The sequence below is a fragment of the Hirundo rustica genome, chromosome 4 (assembly GCF_015227805.2).
Source record: "Hirundo rustica isolate bHirRus1 chromosome 4, bHirRus1.pri.v3, whole genome shotgun sequence".
NCBI lineage: Eukaryota > Metazoa > Chordata > Aves > Passeriformes > Hirundinidae > Hirundo > Hirundo rustica.
In genome coordinates, this window is record NC_053453.1 from 64,593,578 (window position 1) to 64,613,309 (window position 19,732).

The following is a 19,732-nucleotide window of genomic DNA, read 5'->3' on the forward strand; positions in this document are numbered from 1 at the left end:
CGTTACTATCCTCTCAAAGGTAAGAATCACATAAGAATTTAAGAAAAGCCTCTGTGAGTGGTTAAGTCTAACCTCTCAGTTATAGGGTTTTGGCTCTTTTCTGTCAAAGTATTTACTCTTGATTTTTGCTTAGTTGTGACCTTCCTTAAAAGGAAAGAATTTTCTCACTTTCTTTTCCTTCTGGATGCAGACATGTTTGGGCAAAGCCAGGTGAACTCTTCTCCTCAGCCTCTTCCAGTTTCCCACTTCCTCGCTGCTGAAGGACACTCAGAGACAATCAGCTTCTCTTATGTCAGGGCAATGTCCAGGTGAGGGTACTGCCTTGATATCAAACTCCTGCCTCTGAAACGGGCTTCCTCTGTGATGTTGAACTTCTCTCTTAACTCCAGTATTTCTTGTGTCAGATGGCTTTTTATTTCTGTTTCTCTTTCCTGTCTCTTTATCATGTAGATTTTACTGTTCAGGCTCACTGTCATCATTCTCTCTGAAAGGTGCTCATTCAGTGATATCCTCTACTTTGCTGGCATTTCTGTTATTACATGTAGAACAAAAGTATTGGTGGGAGAAACCTTGTGAGGGTTCTTCCACTGACAGTTGATGTTCCCTTTGAGATTTTCTTCCCCGGCCACCTGTTCTGTGTTCTGTTATCCCCTCTCTTCCCCTGTGTATTTGCCATTTATAGTGCTGATGACTTGGTGCTATGTGTTTTCCTCTCTTGTTGCCAGGGGCAGTGGGGACACTTTGCATAAAGTAATTTGAACTGAAGTGTATTTTTAAGAAGCAGAGGTATCACTTTTGGTGTTACATCATGCACACAGACTAAAATTGCTTTCAGAAAGGGCTGGTCGTTTGCTGCTTTCTGTGGGCTCTTCCTCCTCTCAGAACAAGAGAGAATCTCCATTCCCCTTCTACCACTAGGAATTCTGCTGATTACAAGTGGCACCGAATGAAAAGCAACATTAATGAAATTATGCATGGAAGTCTAATTTAAACTGTACAGTTATATTTCCTTGTAGCACTTTTTTGTGGGGAAAAAAAAAAAATCAAGAAATGGATGCATTAGAGTTCCACTTCTCAATTGTGAGAGGTAAAGAGAAATTAATATGTGGTAGGCAGTCTTTGTTTACAGACAAGAGTCAGGTACCAGGCTGGGCAGAGAATCCTCTAGTGACTCCTAGTCGTAGCACATTATTTTCCTCTATTGGAGTAACTGATGAAATAGTCATAGTATTTAACAATAATGATCATAAGTGCTTCACAAGTAGGATTTTTCAGGCAAAGATTATGGCACTCCTTTCTTACTGGTATATTATTACTGAGATATGTGTTAGAAGATGTATAAGCCCATGACAATAAAATACTTTTCAAATGTCCTTCAGCAAATAATCAGTGCCAGCCCTTGGAAATGGGATCACTAGTGACGTACTTCAGTGGTTACAGAGATGGTTTTGTGCAGGAAGGATCCACTGGGTGGGAAAATGAATCTGTAGCCATGAAGGTATGGAAGCACTTGGTGTACTTGGGAGAGCTGGAGCCTCTTTTTTCTGTGCAGCCATAGAAAACGAAAATGTTATCCTTCTGCCAAAGGATTTTTCATGTCAATGGAAGTGGCAGAAGAAGAAATAGAGGTACATAATTGGAAGTGGACCTCTTGACTTTCCACATCTGTGAGATGTATACACGTGAACACTGAGTGTGCACCTCTGATGATAGTCCATGAGTTGTGTTCCAGGAATAAAGCCTCCCTGGATGTATCTGGCTTTAATTCATGGAAAGAGCTGAAGTAGTGCTTTTGATAAAACTAACTTGGAGGACTAAACCTTGCCTTCTACTTTGGGGTTCTGCACCCTAGGCACAGTAGGCTGGCCTGTGAAGAGGTGGTTTCTAAGCTTGTGTAAGGTATCATGAAGCGTGACAGAGGTCATGACTGTGCTGCAAATGTGTGGGAAGCTGGGACTGAAGGGACGGCTTTGGAGAAAATGGGCTAGTGTGAGTCTCACACTTGCTCTCTGAAACTTGGCAGATGTGTGGAAGTCATTTGTCTTGAGTCATTCATCAGGTCAGTGACAGAGCCAGAAATAGAATCCAGGTCTTCTGATTGCTAGAGCCACCATCGTATCTCCAAAACCATATTGTCTCTTTAAAGTTACTTCAAAAGTAAGCAAAGTGCCAAGGGATCTTTCACTTTCCTACCCAGACAGCTCTTTGATGTGGCCAGACAGGTGTTCTTGAATCATGGCTGTATATTCAAAATCTGTGGCAGGTCCATTTTGAGTAAGAGTTAAAAATGAGTTTTTCCTATGGTGAGGATCTTTTTGCTATGGCAGGAAGAGGCAGGACCATGATGCTAGAGATAAAATGAGTTTTCTCTTTTCTCTGCAGCTTTCAAGGTGACCTTCATGTTAAAAAATCCCACTTTGAATGTAAGTCAGGAGGCCTTATGTATTTGTTTATGATTTAGGAAATGTAGTTTAAATATGTGTTTTACAGACACCTAAGAGAGAACCTCTAGGAACCTTCTGCAGGTGTTGTGACTCATACTCTTCAGCATAACTATGCAAAATCATGGAGACCTCATTGGTGTGGAAGTCAAGCCTTAGGAGGATTTGATAAGCAAGAATCTGAGCCTAAGTCCCCTGAATTTAATTCTCTGGGGTTTCAAGCAGACCCTGTGTGCCCTGCCCCTTACCCCAGTTGGACTATGTTCCAACTGCAGCTGTGACCTGTGTCTTGCTGTGGACCTCCAGCAATTTGTTCAGGTTGTGTGCTAACTGTATTCCTCTTCCAAGAAGACTGTCTTCATAAAATGTGTTTTCTCTGGCATGACACTTCTCTATACAGCATCTTTTGCATATATTTAGGCCTCCCATACATTGTCCAGGAAACCTGGCTGCAGGTGAGTGCTAGGTAAGGCGTGAATAATTGTGGTTGCAATTTAAAGGGTCTTGTAGCTTTGCCATATTGCTAAGTGCCCCAGTGCAAAGCGGGCACTGTGAGCGTGCAGCTACAGGCAAAGCAGAACTGACAGCGTTGATTTTTCTTTTGGCAATGATATTGTGCTCAGCAACACTTTCACATCAGCTGTGGGGTGTTCAGTGCTGCCTGGTATCGACTGCATCCATTGCAAGGTAGCAGAGGCTGAGCAGGCACCCTCCTGCCATGTACATCATATCTGGGGCTGGTAGGGGTGGGGCAAAACCTGTCCAGTTCAGGTCTCCTCTGCTGCATCCTGTGCATCCATACAAACACTGGACATTTGAAGATTTTGGCTTGGGATGACTTCTGTGCTATTTCTAAATCCCCTCATGACTTGAAGGGGGGTGAAATGGATTTTGTATGTGTGCCATTCTATTACTATTTTATTTCCTAAAAGAAGGTAAACTTGGAGTTGGGGCTGCAATCAAAACAAAAACCATAAAGAAGTCCTAAAGTGCAAACAGAAGTTGAAACAATTCTTCTGGGATGGGACATCTGTTCTGGTGCTGTCAGGCCTGTACACTCCCCTGAGCAGGACCGTATGTCTCATAGGCTTTTGTTGACTTGAAACCTTTTTTTCTATTTACATCTTAAATGAATATTTGTCTTGATTTGGCATTTATTGACTGTTTAATATTTAAACACACTTAATAATTCCTGAAATGAAACCATTCTCATGTAAATACAAGACTTGAAGTCTCAGCAAGGGCAGGCATCAGCCATAAAAAGATAAAAAGCCCAAAATAGGGACAGCATTAGTATAAAAACCACGGTTCCCTGTCTCAGTAAACATGGTGTGTGCTTGTCTCTGCACTGGCAGCAGCAGCAGGGCAAAGGCTCCTCTGGGAATGCAGTGCTTCACTGAGCTCTGGTGTCAGAGAGCTGGGTACACTCCTGACACCACCCCCTTGAGCAGGGCAGGCAGGGATGGCTCCCTCTCACTCTGTTCCTGTCCCTAGGGACATCAGGTGCCATCTCGGGTGCCCCCTCTGCAGGAGTGTGGTAGGAGGTGATGATGACATGGCCTCTGGCCTGGCAGCTTTTGTGTCACTTCACAGTCTCTTTCAGAGGATTCACTTTCTGACCTGACACTGTTCACTTCAACTCTCTCCAAGCTGTTATTGATCCCTCACTGTCAGGGGCCAGCTCTCTGTTCTGGCTCCACTTGGGTAGAGCATTTTCTGAAGGTAAATTCCTTGAAGCCCCCATGTTCAAGCTGCTGAAGGTGGTTCCAGCATGAAATTTTTAGCCTCTCACTCACCCTGCAAGCATGGGCTGTCCAGAGGACTGTTTTATACAGAAGTTCCCCCTCAATCTAGTTAGAGTAATTCTGAGAAGGTTTAAAACAAAACAACAACAAACACACACAAAAATATTCCGTAGAGCAATTCTGCCTGTACTAAGTTAGTTCTGTGCCATGCAAATTTACTTAGTGGAGCACGAGAGATTCTCAAATTCAGTGTAAGTATCAGAGAACTCCTATATATAGATCGAGGCATGGAAATAGCTTTCCATCAGGAGGCAGCTCTGAGCTGTACTGCCACAGTGTACCCCAATGCCTGGTCATCACCTTCGTTTCAGCTTATGCCTTCCAATGAACTTAGTGAGTTCACATGTTTGGTTGTGCGTCTTAGGAATCGAGATGTGCAGTTTGGCCACTTTCAGGCCTCTGGGGTACAGATAAAGAACTCAATATAAAGATAATAGGATATAGTCCCATTTATCTAAGCACTGGGATTGGGAATTCTTCACAGCTGTTTGCAGTAAGAACTTTGTTGGTGTTACAACTGTCTGTCAGGGTAGGGCTTGAGCAGATGTCATTACCCAGCTTGTTCCTGTTTCCTTGGACAGTAAACCCAGGCAGATGGGAATGACAGGGCTGCAGTGGTTTCCCCACTTAAGGGGATTCCAGGACTTGGAGGTGTGCTGCAGAATGCACCTTCCCTTCCCTGAAGATTAAGCCAGAGACAACTAATTCAAATGTGGTCTTCTACCTTTCTTTTTTATAGTTACTAGGAAGTATTTTAAGAGCAACATGTGTCCTTGCTCAAATCCGGTGATGAGTATTTGCCACCTGGTGAATGCTTTCACTTCACAGAATCTATTGCTCCTCTTGGCAGTTTGGTGGAGCCTAATAAGCCCTATCCTGAGAGCTATTTATCTATGTCCTGATGCTGGGAACACTGACAGTCAGACTGGAGAGTTTGTGCTCTGCATGCTGAGCCATGTGCTAAAACAGCACGCTGCAAAATATACATCCTGTCATCTGTGCAGGCACACAGTGAGCCTGCATAAAAGAAAGGATGGGCAAAAGTCCACAGGATAATAACCAATTGTTTAGCAGCCAACACTCAAGAAACTCTGTGGTTTGTCTAAGAGCAAAGAGTGAGAAACTCTCCCTGCTCTGAGAGAAACTGTGGTTGTGATAATGAAAATATTATTGGTGGTTAGTGTTTCAGACTATTTAAAGTAACAAGGAAACGATCGGTTTTGAAGTTCTTTTGACTAAATAGAAACCTTAAATAAAAAGAAAAAAAATCTTGGGAAGTTGTGGAGAAGTTTAGATTATGAATTTGAAGCTAAATTTTAGAGATTCATATCCCTGTGCATTTGGAAGGGTCTGAGCCTTGTAGCTTTGAAGCACCTTACACACTTTTTTTCCTGTTCCCCCTCCCTGTAATCTATCAATGATCTCCAGAAGTCTGATCCAGTATCCGTTGGAGGCAATATAAATTTCTAGTGATGTCAAATATCATTGGTTAATTTGTTAATGATTAATTTGTTAATGATTTCTGTGGATTTTTTGTATTTTTCCATTGTTTGGGCATTATGAAAAACCTTTCCTGTTCCCTTGGTGTTTTGTATTAAGTAGGGGATAGACCAGTTGGGATGGTCTCTGTTGCATACCTAGACTTTGTAAGCCTTAATATTGTTACAAGGAATAGGATTTTCATACTTTTAGCTTGAGCCATTTAAAATTCTTTTTTTAAAAATGCTGATCTCTCTATCAGTCTGATAGGTTATAACTGAGATATCTGGATAGCCACATACTGAACTTGCCTCAGGGGTTGCAGTTGCCATGCATCTGTTTTTCACTCAAACCTACCACTGAACTGGGGGATCTCTGGTGTGCATACTAATGAGTGATTTGCATGCCAAGTCTCTTTTGGGCATGGGAGGGAAAGAAGACATGCAGGGAAAGAAGAAAAAATAGAGCAAGGTTGGATTTTGGCTTTCTCTATCAATTGTGCCAGTAGGGCTTTGTAGCTGCTTCTTTCATGGTCAAACATGCCAAAACAACACCAAAGATTGGCACCTCTTGGTCCCACTTTCCTCTCTGGCAGGTATGAGGACCTGTGTGGAGGCCAGCAGAGCTCCTTTACCAAGAAGGGGATTCAGCCCTGGTCTAGAGGATCCCCACATGTACCTTGTTCACATTGGGGACCGGCGCTGGGGAAGGAGACGAAGTGATTGGTAGCAACAGCTTTGGCAGCATTAGCATCCTAGTGGGTCGGGAGAGCCCTGCAAAGCTTGACAGATTAATTAATGTGAGTTGGCTGTTTTCATAGGCCTAAATCGTGTGAACTGTCCCACCTCCCTTTGCTCACTTTCCACAGGCTGAGCTGATGTGATTTCAAACCTGTTCCTCTGCATAGATTTCTGTACTGTCCCTTCCTTCCGCTCCTTTGGCACATAATCTCTTCCTAAGAATCCAAGGTCTTCAGGGCCAATTCTGGTCCTCACAAAATATACCATGTAAATCCATCCTTTCCCAAGTCTTCAGATTTATAATTGTTCCAGCTGATGGTTTATTGCCCTGGGACATTTGAAATACTTAATGCGCTGTCTGAGGGATTCCAAGTCAGTTATCCTTCAGCTCACATGTTACCAGACGTGAAAAAAACAATAAAGTACTCAAATATTTCTCTGCTTCAGCTTTTTTGTTCTGTTGGCATGGTCTGTATGTTTGGGGTTTTCTTCTAAGACCAGGATCCTTCCTGTTTTCTGTGCATGACCTCTCCTCTCTAGTGGAGTATCTGTGGCATCTTCTAGGAGGGCGATGAGTAAAATTTCCCTTTAAAACTTGCTGTCCTATTTAACAGTAACATCTTGGCCAGCATGGCTGACTGATCACACTGCCTCACCAGCTTCTGTTTAATTACCAGCTTATCAAAGTGGATGTTTTTTCCTGATCTGAGTGTCATTTTGGCTTAGATTGTTTCTTCTAGCAGAAAATGATCAAGGTTTAATGGTTCTTTTTTTCAGTCCAGTCCTGCCAGCCTTACAATTTCATTTAAAGACAGATATCGAAGAAGAAAAGAGGCAAGCGAGCTTCTTGCACAAAAGCTGTTTGGAGTTTGAAAGCAAGTCTCCAATATCAAGCAGAGTTCTGACACAGAGGAAGCAGATATCATTGCTGCTTTTTTAATAAGATAAAAAAAATCAGTTCAGAATGGCCACAGCAGTCAGAATTAGTCTGGAGGCCTGGGGGAGTTGCTGTGTGAGATATTTTTTCTTTTTTACGGTCAAGTACAATGTGGGTTATGTTAGGGTAGTGACAGATCAGTATGCCTTCTAGCATTATTCTCCTGTCCTATTTTATTGGAATTTTAGTCAGTGCTGGCTAATGAAATTAAGCTCTGTTCCTCTTCTTTGCAGCAGTCCAGCTGAGCATGCAGTGGTTAATATGATGGGATGTAGCAGGAGAAATAAATTCCCTAATTTTTGCCGATGGCTGCCAGAGTGCCCCAAGTACCTTGAACTCATTGTGTGCCTGGGTGCTCTCATGTCTTCAGGGACAGCTGTCTTCATTCATTGACTGCTTTGTATCTGATGAAGGAAAGAGATTCTCAAAGAATGCACCTCAAATAGGCCATGAGATTTGAGGCTTTTTTATTTTTTTTGCTTCAGGGCCTTCTTTGGGCCATGAGGAGTCAAAAAATAACAGCAAGCAGGGTTAGTAGAACAGCTAACCTTTGTTCCACATTTTTAGGAGCAAAAAGAAGGTCATTGCCCTTAACCTTATCTCCCATTCCTAGCCAGGGGTTTTTGTTAACTCTTAGCATTTTCACTGTGCATTTGCCACAGCATTATCTTTCTTACACAGCTTTTTTCTCAGAGCCAATGAAATAAAAGAGAAAAAAGATGTTTTAATTTCTAGCCAGAGGGGAAAGTGTTATCTCTACGATGAATGTGGAGAATATAAAAATGTGAAATGAGCTAGCTTTGTAGGGGTGCCGGGCTGCTTACAAATTACTCTTTTTGGTTCTGGTGCTCTCACACGTAAAGAGCTTTACTCTAGAACTGTGTTCGTTCATCTTAATGCTAAGTCAGCAGGACCTGACAGTACAGAGAAGCATTTTCTGCTCCTCCTTGAACTGCAACTGTGGAAGGAATAAGCAGATAATCTCTCTTGCTGATACCCTGCGTTTCCATTTCTTCCCTTCTTGTGTGGTGGCTTTAGTATAGGCTTTACATTCCTAGATGCTGAGTCCCATGCTTTACTTCTGCATGAGGACAGCAGAGACAACAGAAATGCATGTTTCTGCCTCCCACCAGAGCACCTGCATCCTTACCTAGAAGATAAAAGGCAAGAAGTTAGTAGTTTGGTTTTCAGACCTGGTTTTGTTTTTGTGTGGTAGTGTTGGTGTCACATGGGTGCACTGTTTTCTGTTTATGTATTGTATTATTTATTTTCTATGACATTTTAGTCTGTTGTGAAACTGCAAACTCCTTTTTCACAGTTGACCAAAAAGTCACTAAAGGGAACAACTTTCATTTTATGTTGAGATTATTTGGATTCTTGCTGGTGACCCCAAATGAAGGGCTTACTGTCCTATTGCCACTGACCTGAGCCATGCAGCTGCTCATTATTATGTCACCTTCATGGTTACATAAAGGTTCTCTGGGTGGAAGGTGATGCTGTGGATGCAGAACAGTTAGAGGGGAAAATCCTGAAGGGGTGCTCACGTTCCGTGGTGCATAACATAGAAAAAAGGCAAGTCAAAGAACACTGCAGAGACTATAAACTACAAAACTGGGAATGAACAGGAAAACCTGAAAATGGACTTCAGGTAGTCCAGATCCTTCTGGGACTTAGATTTCGTTATGGTCTTTTCTCTAGTGCATTGTAAGAATAAGCATTAATATCAGGACAACTGCAAGTATAAAGGGCTCGATAGCCACAAAGGATGTGTATTTTGAGTTCTGGGGACTGGATTTTTTTCTCTTTACCTTGTGGTACACTTTCATACCTATTAAGTTCAGGGCAGTGTGTGTATAAAATGCCCTTAATCAGCATCCCCTATTTCTCCACTGCACGCCTTTTATACCTGCTTTTGATACTCACAGTGAGGGAGTGCAAATCACTATACAAGGCAATCAAGGCCTGTATGGTTTAGAATTGCTTTGGTAATTCACAGTTTATTTCAGTTGCCTTCATGGAAGGATACTGTTTTTTACTTAGCACCTTAAGATCCTCTAATCAGAATGTGCAACTTCCTAGATGAATTGCTTGACTCTAACCTCTAGAAGCTATGAGTTCACAGCCTTCTTTTGGGCTTGTCTTTCAGTGAGAAAATACCACAAAGTCTGTCTTCCCCTGTGAGAAATGAAGGACTAAATTCCCCACACGGTCTTATTCTTATCAGCCCCTAACATGCGGCATAAGAATACAGCAGTTCAGTGGCACTTTGTACCGAGGAATAAAAACATTATGAAGTCAATTCCAATTTTTTGGAAATGGTGCATGCATGAAGAGAGCTTTGCTCCACATGAAGGAAAGGGATACACTTTGAACTCTCTACACCTTTGCTTGTGGAGCACTCATCCCCTCACACTTCTGTGCTTCTGTTCACACCTTAAAGCAGCTGCTGTGCTGAGCTCCATGGAAGGAGGGTATTTGCTGGTGTGTCTGCAGCAGCCCAGAAGGTGCTGAGCACGGTGTGCAGTGTGCAACTGGCAGAAAGGAAGCAGCTAATTAGCTTTTTTTATGTCAATATGTTGCTATTATAATCATGGGTCCATGTTGATACCCTCAGGTGGGTAATTTGCATGGGAATTCTTGTGTGCATTGAGCTTTAAACAACATCCCAGGTAGCCCAGTGAAAAAAGATTTTGATGGCTTTTATATGAAAGATTGGAAATTCAGCCCCTGTTGGGACTGTGCTTTCAGCCACAGCAAAGAAATTTTAATACCTTTCTTTCCCTATTCATAAACAAATTCTTACTGCTGTTTTACCACCTAAACAAAAGAAATGGTCCAAAGCATTTATGACATACAAAGCCAAGATGTGATATTTATAAAAAGAGCCAAGGCAGATAAAGAATGATTTATGATACTCATAGAGCACTTTTCAGCCAGCTAGGTCACATGACATTTACAAACTGATTGCATACACTCTGAGTGTCTATGTGTGTTGTGAGATAAGTGAAAGAAGTGTAACTTTTTCCAGAAGTAAAAGTAATGTACATTACTACAACAATAGCTTAACAAATCTGCACATTAATTTCAAGGAGACAGAGAATGACTGAATAGCAGGCAAGATAAATGTGCTGTAGCTGGATGGGTCTTGAAGCACCACTAAAACCTTTACTTCTGTGAGCAGTGATGTGTTATGTCTGTAATGATGAATGTCTGGCACTTTGGGTGTACCCTGTGCTGAGTTTTGGCACCCAGAAATCAGGGGAGCTGCACCAATTTATGCTGACCCAAGCATCTGGCCAATTCTGCATTAGGTTTATTGAGACTAAATGAATTCCTGAAAAAAGACAACCTATGGCTGATTTGGTAGGAGTAGGAGAGTTTCATTGGAGAGGATTCCTTTGTTGTCCTTTCTGCTCTCTGTTCATAAGATAACTTTCCTAGAAATGAACCACACAACTTTAACTCTTTCCTGTGGTGTCTTATCTTAGATCTTAATGTCAAGATGTGATCCCAACTTGAAGAATCATCAGTTTCTGTTGTGTAAGAATCCTTGTCATTGAATATTTTTCCTTGAAACATGATACTTCTCTTTTACTGGGGACCTTCCACTCTGAATGGGGTGGTTAGAAATCCAAATATGATGGATGGACCTGCCATCACTTCTTCATGTTTCAATTTTCTTCTGGCACTGGAGAAGTGCCAGCCTCTGCTCCAAGCACTCTTCATTCACTGTGATGCAAGGATCATATATCACTGTCTGTGATAACAGCTCCTGCTGCTTTGACCCCTTGCCCTCTGCAGATCTTCCCACTTCTTGACTCTGTGTTCTTCCCCAGAGCATGACTTGCCTTTGGAAAGGGGTCTTCAAATTGTCCTTTTTACTTTGTCTTCTATATGTTGTTGTTTCCCCATGCCAGGATCCTTTATAGGTACAGAATACTGTAGGAGCTTTGACTTTTCTGTGCCACAGGTAGCATGTATGGGCTGCCCTCTGTCTCTGTGCCTCCTCCTTTGGGTGAGATGGCAGTGTAGGTAGCCTCTAGTCTGCCTGAAATTGGAAGGATTAATGCCTTCAGCACCTGCCGGACCCTTGTTCAGTTTCTCCTGGAAAGCCAGATGTGAGGCAGCTTCACCGATGCTGGTTAGCAATGCCTGCCATGCCTCGTGTGGTACAGCACATCCATTCCATTAGCTGAGTGATTGGGACAGAGCAAGGCCGGATAGTTTTTCCAAGTTCAATGGCAGGTAATTGCATAAAAAAGAGGAGGACCTGAGAATCTAGACTCTGCTCCTGTAACTACCAGGCTGACTCATGTTTGGAGTGACGTGAGTTAGTTTAGGAAGCACCAGTGCTTAATGATTGTTTTCTGGTCAAATAATCTAGCTAAAGAACTCAGTTTACCAAAGGACCTACAATAAAAAGCAATGAAACATGGGTTGAGCATCATTCATAGATCTAACTGTGTCTTCGTTCAAATCCTTGGTGTTTGTAGCAAACAATGCAGATGCATCTATTTCTATGCAGCAACTGAATGCTGCTAGAAATTAAAGTATGCAGAAGACAAGAAGAAGCTTACAAGGATCCTGTGATTGTTAATACTGATATAGTCCAGAGAAACAGCTGATACATCTGGGTTTTTGTAAGGTATTTGGAAGTACTGTCTGTCTTTTGTCTTGAGATATAATCCTGAAAGAATTAAAGGTGACAGATGATCAGCTGAGCTATTGATCTGTTGATTGATCAAGCTATCACATGAATGCTTATGTCCTCATACATCAAGTATGTGAACTTTTGCTAAGGCATTAAGAGTGAAATAATATTAATAATATTTTTTCCCATTCCACAGGCTGTGCATGTACATGCTGTATTGCAGCAGGTGAAAGCACAACTTGCGATTCCGTAGAGAGACAGGCACTAACAGGGATGTGGTTTGTGTTCAAGCTCTAAATGTGGGCAGACCTGCGCTTCTAACAAATATGTGAGTGATGGCTCTGGTGTGCAGAAGTTGCATCCTGTAAGCCTCCTGCTGCTACTCAGTGGTGTAATTGCGTAGGTGTGGCGTTGTTATCTTGGAGATTACAGTGAGGTCCCTTGAGTATCTGCTGTCAGTACTGTGGAAAAAAAAACTTTAGCAGAAGACAGAGAAATTGAAATGGACTCAGACTTAATGAGGAGTCTCTGATGTGTACAATGACCTGACATAGCTATTAATAAGTAAGCAGGTTCATTTTACATGCACTGAAGCTTATTCTAATTATGTGGCTGGATAACTAAACACTACTAATTGTCTCAGCCTGTGCAGGTTTTGGCTGGGGTAGAGTCAAATTTCTTCCCAGTTGTTGGTATGGGGCTGTGTTTTGGATTTGTACTGCAGGGTTGATAATATAGAGATATTTTGGGTATTGCTGAGTAGTGCTTATCTAGAGCCAAGGCTTTTTCTGCTTTTTATAGGGTCATGCTGGTGAGGAAGTTGGAGGCTGGGAGGTGACACAGCTGGAACAAGTCACCCAAACTAACCAAAGGGATATTCCATACCGTATGGCATCATGCTCAATGTATGAAGTGGGGGGAAGAAAGAGGAAGGAGAGGATGTTGGGAGTGATGGTGTTTGTCTTCCCAAGTCACCATTGCATGTGATGGAGCCCTGCTCTCCTGGAGATGGCTGAACTCCTGCCTGCCCATGGGAAAAAAAGCAAGGAACTGATTGCTTGTTTTGCTTTGCTTGTGTGTGCTGCTTTTGCTTTCCCTATCACAATGTTTTTATCTCAACCCATGTATTTTCCAGCTTTTATCCTTCCTATTCTCTTCCCAGTCCCACTGGTGGGGAGAGTGAGTGAATAGCTTAGCCGCTGGCTGGGGTTTAACCATGACACAGGCAAATATTGCCATCATGGATAATGGCACCATAATAGTCCGATATGTCTGATGAGATGGGATGTAATCCATACATCACAAAATGGATATAGGTGCCATTCTTTCTGACTTCATTAACTTCATTATTTTGGTATTTAGTGGCCCTAAGATATACTGAATGAACGTGGGTTTGGTTCTCAGTCTTGTCTCTTGCCATCAGGGCGAGGACCATGAAAGGGATGGATGGATGGATGGATGGATGGCTGGGGAATGCAAAGATGCCTGTTATGGCAGTGGGTTGTGAGATCGTGTGGGGTTAATATGGTGGTAGAAGACTTGCTGTGTTAGTGGGAGGTCTTTGATGTCTTTCCTTCCTTCTGCAAGCCTATGTTAAAAAATCTGGGAACAATGCTATTTGTTTTAGTTGTAAGAAAGTAATACATGCTGGAGCCATCTACATGCTGTATGGTTTTATCACGAACACCAACAGCTTGGGTAGGGGAGGAATGCTCTCACGCAGTCTGTGGAGGTTGAAGAAAAAATTAACCTCTCAGACCAAAGAGGGAGGACCTGGGCCATTTCAGAGTGGTTAAAGTAAACAGTGGTAGGATTTCTGTAGTAGTGATTGTCTAAAACACAAAAGTAAGGCCAAGTGTTATAGGGACAGAATACCTTATATTAGCTCAACTGGCTTTGCTGGAAAGCAAAACGAAAAAGTTTTTCAAGCTTAAAACTTGTCTTTCTGTTTCTTCCAACTGTATCTGTTAGTCTGAACAAAAGATATCATCTCTCTATATAAACCCTGCTTCAAGTATGTCCCTGTACACATCTGCAATCTTACAGGACAGTGAAAACCAAAAGAACAGAGGTACACCATGCCTGTCCCTCCTCCCAGCAAGCAGCAGGTCCTGTCTTCATGCTGTGCGTTGGTCCAAACAGTGTCCAGCACCCTGCCACAGGTCTGGGGTTTTGCCAGATTCTCAGCTGACTTGCTTTGAAAAGAGAAGCTGGTGGCTTGAGAGGTCACCAGTGTGGTCTGTGATTTCTGTTACCAAGCTGCCTAATGGTTAATGTGAGGTTCTTCACTTCCTGAATCACGTAGCTGTCTTCTCTGCTAGGAGAGAATCTCTACTACAGTCCCCATGCCTGTCCAGTTAGGAGAAGCCACAGATGGTGACTGTGGTTAGCCACTCTCTTCTGTGCTGGTCTATGAAGCCCTTCCAGGTGCCATGACCCTCTTCATGGAGTACAACAGCTACTGGCAATGGCACTTTTGAGCTTCTGGAGCCAAAAGGTGTCAGGTCAGGTTTATAAAAGGGTTTGCGAGTAGGAAGCAAAGTCTAGGGAGATACTTCTGCACTTTTATCTAGATGTCTCAGACTTCTAAAGGAGCTAATGGGAACAGTCTCTGATAAAGTTAAGGAGTTCTCAAAGGTAACTCTGACATTTATTTGGGGAGTATCTTTGATGCATCATTGAGAAAGCTCCAGTAGAAACTTTTGACCTTAGATTTCCTACAGACAGTTTCTGGACCTCCAAATAGGTTTTCTTGAATTATGTCCTAGAGAGAATGCCACTATACAAGAGAATTTCAGGCTAAAGAGAAGAGTGGGTTCTGTCAAAGCAAGGATGGAATTTCCTTACAGAGAAGTTAAAAGGGTCTGATCAGGGAAAAATCATGGGGCAGCTATTATACCACAGAGATGTTCCAGCAAATAATTTGTCTCTGTATTTAAAAGTAATAATGAAACAAATGTACTTACTTTGGTACTTAAAATAAACCTTAGGAGAATAAAAATGAAGATTGAAATGATAGTTTTCATTTGTCAGTATTCATATTTTTGTCCACTATGCAAGTTTCCTCTGTTAATGAGGTGTTAGAGGTTTTCATTTTTGCCTATATAGTAATTTTCTGCTCAGCTTCAATTTTAAATTTTATGCCCCAACTCAGAGATGCAATCACCACAGCAGACTGTTAGTTTATACTTAAAATTCATCCACTGTTCTGTTCCTTTTTTAAATTAACATATAGCCCTATGGAAACAATTCTGTTAGGCTTGAGCATTGTAAAAAGCCTTCAGAAATGAAATTATTAGCAGTGTGACATCCAGTATCCTATCAATCTCGGAAATAATTTGTTTCCTAATTAGATCCAGTACACGAAACCCAAAAGTTTTGCCCCTTAATGCAAACTTAAGTTTATCTTTGTATGTTGAAAATTTATGAAGCATCCACTTGTATACATTTAGCAAAACTTTTATTAAAGGCGTTGAAAGGTTCTGAGCACATTTGAGAACCATACAGAAAATTGCAGGTGTACTTGAGAAGCCACTACTTCTTGCAGCTAGGTGTCAGAGGGAGCAGACTGGAATCAAGAGCTTAGAAGTGACTAATGGCCTTCAACTTTACTTGACCCCAAATATTTCCAGGCATTGGCAACAATACTTTATGGATGAATTGTAGTTTAGACCATGCGTATATATATTTCAGAATCCGTTAATGACTTAAGTACATTTTGCAATATTGCAGTATTGAGTGTAGTGTAACAGATGTGAGCCATGAATGCCAAATCTATCCCAATTTATACTGAAGCAAAGGTTGTTGCTTATTCCTCTCATTTTGGCAAAAAATTGTACGTTAGACAAATAAGTGATATAATCTGATTATCGGGATTGCACTGGCTTTCAGGAGTGATGAATATGTGGGAAACAAATCTCTTGCCTATGAGAATAAGTGCAGAATGAAAACCTAGTTGCCTTTCTATTGAAATAAATTAAAAATAGCTGCACGGATATCACAGGAGTCTCATGCTTATTATGCTAATGCAAAACAAAGATAAAATTCATTGTTTCAAACACAAAAAAGTACATTATCAATTATGATGCACTAAAGGGTGTTTTAAAGAAAGAAGGAACATTTTCCTACTGTAAGGAAGACAGTTCCGGTTCTATTCTCATGCAGGCTTCTATGAGATTTTTCATGGTATATGTCTTGCTGAAACATTGCACATTTAACAGCAGGGAGCTGAAATGGCATAGACAGGTTGATCCATACTTAATTCTAGAATATCCATTAACTGTGTACTCTTTCCTAAAAATCTCCAGAATTAATGTGGTTTACTTGTACAGGTAAGGATAAGAGGTCAAGAGCTGTTAAAAGGACTGAGTACATGTATAGACATTGATAATTTGAGAGCAATCAAGACTGAAAGATTTACAAGCAGAAGGTCCAAACAGTAGGGTATACGGCTGTAGATGTCGAAAGCTGCTTGAGAAGCTGCCCCAGGAAAGTGCTAAAAAGATGTACCATTCCATATGGAAGAAGTGCCAAAATGGCATATCTGATGCATACAATTTTCGGTAGAGATGGGTAGAAAAATTACCTATCAAGAGTTCTTTTGATGTGAAATATAATTTTGGTCTAAACTGGGTTGTTTGTTTTTTTTTTCTTGTTTTCAGCATTTTTCCTGTAAGAGTATATCTCTGTTTACAAATCATTAACTGAAAGCTAGAACATGTAGACAGGCATTTGATCCAAACCAGAATTTTTAGCATTTTGTTTTCTCATAGAAGTTTGAATTACTTGTAGAGGCTTTTTATGAGAAGAATCTGAATTTTTTGTTGTTAGAAGTGTCCACAGGAAAGAAACCCAAGAAAACTGTTTCAGCCTCCTGAAAGATTGAAGAGTTTGGAGGCTAAAGAAATCAGTGAGGACCTTTGCCTTGATCTGAGCAATGTGTCTATGGGCACCATGTTTTTGGGAGCTTCTGAATTCTGAATGTTCTGAATGGTGTATGGAGGAGTTGCCCAGGCTGTGTCAGCAGACTGCGTGCATGTGCTGCTGAGCTCTGAAAAAAATCTGTGTCTTCTCAAGCTGCCATTTCAAACCTTCTGCACCACTGACATGCCAGTCTGGACACCAGTCTCTGGGAGAATGTGCATCTTCCTATTTGGACTTCATCATGATAACCAAAACACTGAAAGACACCAAGAGAAGATGCTATGGCCTTTGTCACCTTTTCTGTCTACCCTTTTTTTTTTTTTTTTTTTTTTTTTTTTTTTTTTTTTTTTTTTAATAGAACAGAGTTGGTAGGACTAACCAAGAGCATCAGGCCAGGATATGGGGATTTTATATGGTTGCTATCAAGGGGCTTAGTTTGAGAACCTCCTGACTCAGCACATTTTCACATTTAAAAGTCTGGAATCCCAGGCCCAACTAAGACTTATTTTTGAAGCTCAAGATACAGAGGCTTTTAATACTGTTAAATGGTCTCTGTTTGATCCTTAGAGCTTGCGAGTACATAGCTGGGCATATGTAGCTCATGTTACCCTCATCCTCCCACAGGTTTTCAGGATCAAGACTGCTCGGGAGGCAGAGAAGGGCTGGTTGGAGCCTTCTTCTCCCAAGGTCCTGGGATTGAACTTCAGCCCAAGGGAATGTTCTCTGTATCAACTAGGTTGTCTCAATTAGTGTGTCTGAGTATTATTCTTTGAGGTTTTGCCAAACTTTGTTTCTGCAGCACCATGTCTGTTGAGTGTGCAGCTGGGAGCAGCAGAGAGGACAAGATGCATTGCATTTACAATTGTAACCCGTCTCTGTGTGCTGTGGTTTGAATTTAGGTACGTTACTGTATCTTGTGGTGGTACATGGAGCACGTTTTCTGCAAGCACACTTCTCTGACAGTGTGGGTTCTATGGACCTGGGCAGGAACTCAGAGATTCATGCCTGGTTTGATGTGTTTGCAATTTCTGCCAGCAATCTGTGGTGAACTATGACAGTGCTGTGAATAAACCCAGCATGCAGAGGGCCTATCTACTCCTATATCCATCACTTTCTGCCTTTGAATATGCTGATGACTGCCTGGCATCACACCTAGGTGGAGAGAGTCCTCCTGTAACCTCTGGCATTCAGGGTCTGTAGCAGATTAAGAAAGTCCAGCTGTAGAACTGCTTGCTGGTGTTAGCCTACTGCTTCAGACAAGCAGGCTGGTATGGTTCCAGGCAACTCCAGCCTGCCTGGAGTAGTAAATCAGTAGTAAAGTAGTAAATTGCTGATAGGAAAATGTAATGAGGATTGTTAGGCCTTGATGCCCCTAAGTTTTTACGTGCCTATAGACATCTGGGCCCATTCCCATCATTTTTCTCAGCAGAAATATTAAGGAATAACCAAGGCTGACAAGGAATTAGCTTTCTGTTAGAAGTTAGCCATGCTGCCCAAGGGCACAGACACAAGCCATGTTGTTGAAGCCTTCCCAGACCACCTCTGGTTAGAGGATGAAAATAGTAATCCTGCCAACTGCTGAACATCTTTCAGGAAAGCTTGGCTCTCATCTTCTGTTCATGCCTCTGAGAAGGGCCCAAGTGTTTTCAGGAGACACTCAGCAGCTTGTGGAATGAGGCACAGAAGAAGGCTGTCTGTCAATCTGGTCCTGTCCTCAAGCAACAAAATAGTTTAAGAACAATAGACTGTGTCTGACTTTTCTTGTTTGCATTTGTAGGTATAAATATATGTATGTTCAAATGATTTTATGAGTCTGATTGTGAGTGGTGGATGAGAAACATTCAAATGCCTGGATTTTAATACTGTTACTTCATCAGGAGAGTGAAAAAAGTAATGAAGCCTGTTAAAAGGGAATATCTTGGTTGCTTATTTTGCTTCATAAATATTCATGAATGCCCCCTCTCCTTTCTTTGCCCTTTGACTGCTTCTATTAACTGGGAGCCATTAGCTGTGGATGAGGCTTGAACCTCATAAAACATTTTGTGGTCATCAGATGCATTATTGGAAGAATTTGCAGACACAGATACTCTTGACATTCACATCTGTTCCATCTAATTATTCCTAAATTGAAACCGTAAGCCTGTCTTTGTGACAATGCAATATATTTCTGTGGAGTTGATTGCATTATTAGAAGCAGTGGTTTACAACTTCAGCCAGGGAACGAGTGAGACACTGATGAAATTTCAGTTTTTCTTTGCAATATTCCTAGCCATGTTGAAAAAGCTGGAGAGAGTGATGTACATCCAAGCCTATGTATCATGTAAAGCCACATTATTTTGTATATGAATATTTTATTTAGAAGGCAGTAGCAGAGACCTTACTTATTGCTTGAATAAGGATTGAATACTCCAATAGAAAGTATTGATAGTAGAAAGTATTATTCTGTCAGGATTGAGTATGTGCAATGGGAAGGGTCTAGGTTTTGAACTCACTCCATGCTTGGAGATTCCTGAGGGGGGTACGGTGTCTGCCAGATAGTACAGTCTTCACTCCCTTGGTGCTGCCCAGGAGCCTTCTCAGAGGAGACTGCGCCCAGTGTCCAGGACTCCAAGTTCTGAATGGCCAAGTGATCATGAGAAGGGCAGGGACACAGCCATAAGAATTTAAGCTATGTGGATCTTTGGTGGGAAAAGCAGTCATTTGAATCATTAGATCTGTTTTTTCCCTTTGCTCCTCTGTCCCACTACCCCCGTCAC

At 41.7% G+C, this 19,732-nt stretch overlaps 1 protein-coding gene across 7 annotated transcripts in view; it reads left to right on the forward strand.

Moving 5' to 3' along the window:
• The window catches only part of TMEM178B (transmembrane protein 178B), a 236,879-nt gene that overhangs the window by 106,233 nt on the left and 110,914 nt on the right, over positions 1-19,732 (forward strand). Inside the window, exons 5-6 of one of the 7 annotated variants that reach the window (XR_005700483.2) lie at positions 12,250-12,381; positions 12,855-15,037. The exons of 3 other annotated variants lie outside the window; for them this stretch is intronic. Coding sequence is in view for 1 of the 4 variants with exons in the window: in XM_040061744.2 (XP_039917678.1) it covers positions 191-308 (118 nt within the window). In the remaining 3 variants the exon portion in view is untranslated. Of the gene's footprint in view, positions 1-190; positions 309-12,249; positions 12,382-12,854; positions 15,038-17,600; positions 17,631-19,732 lie in introns of those variants that run through there. 3 more of the 7 variants (XR_009207749.1, XR_009207750.1, XM_040061744.2) reach the window with 3 other exon arrangements.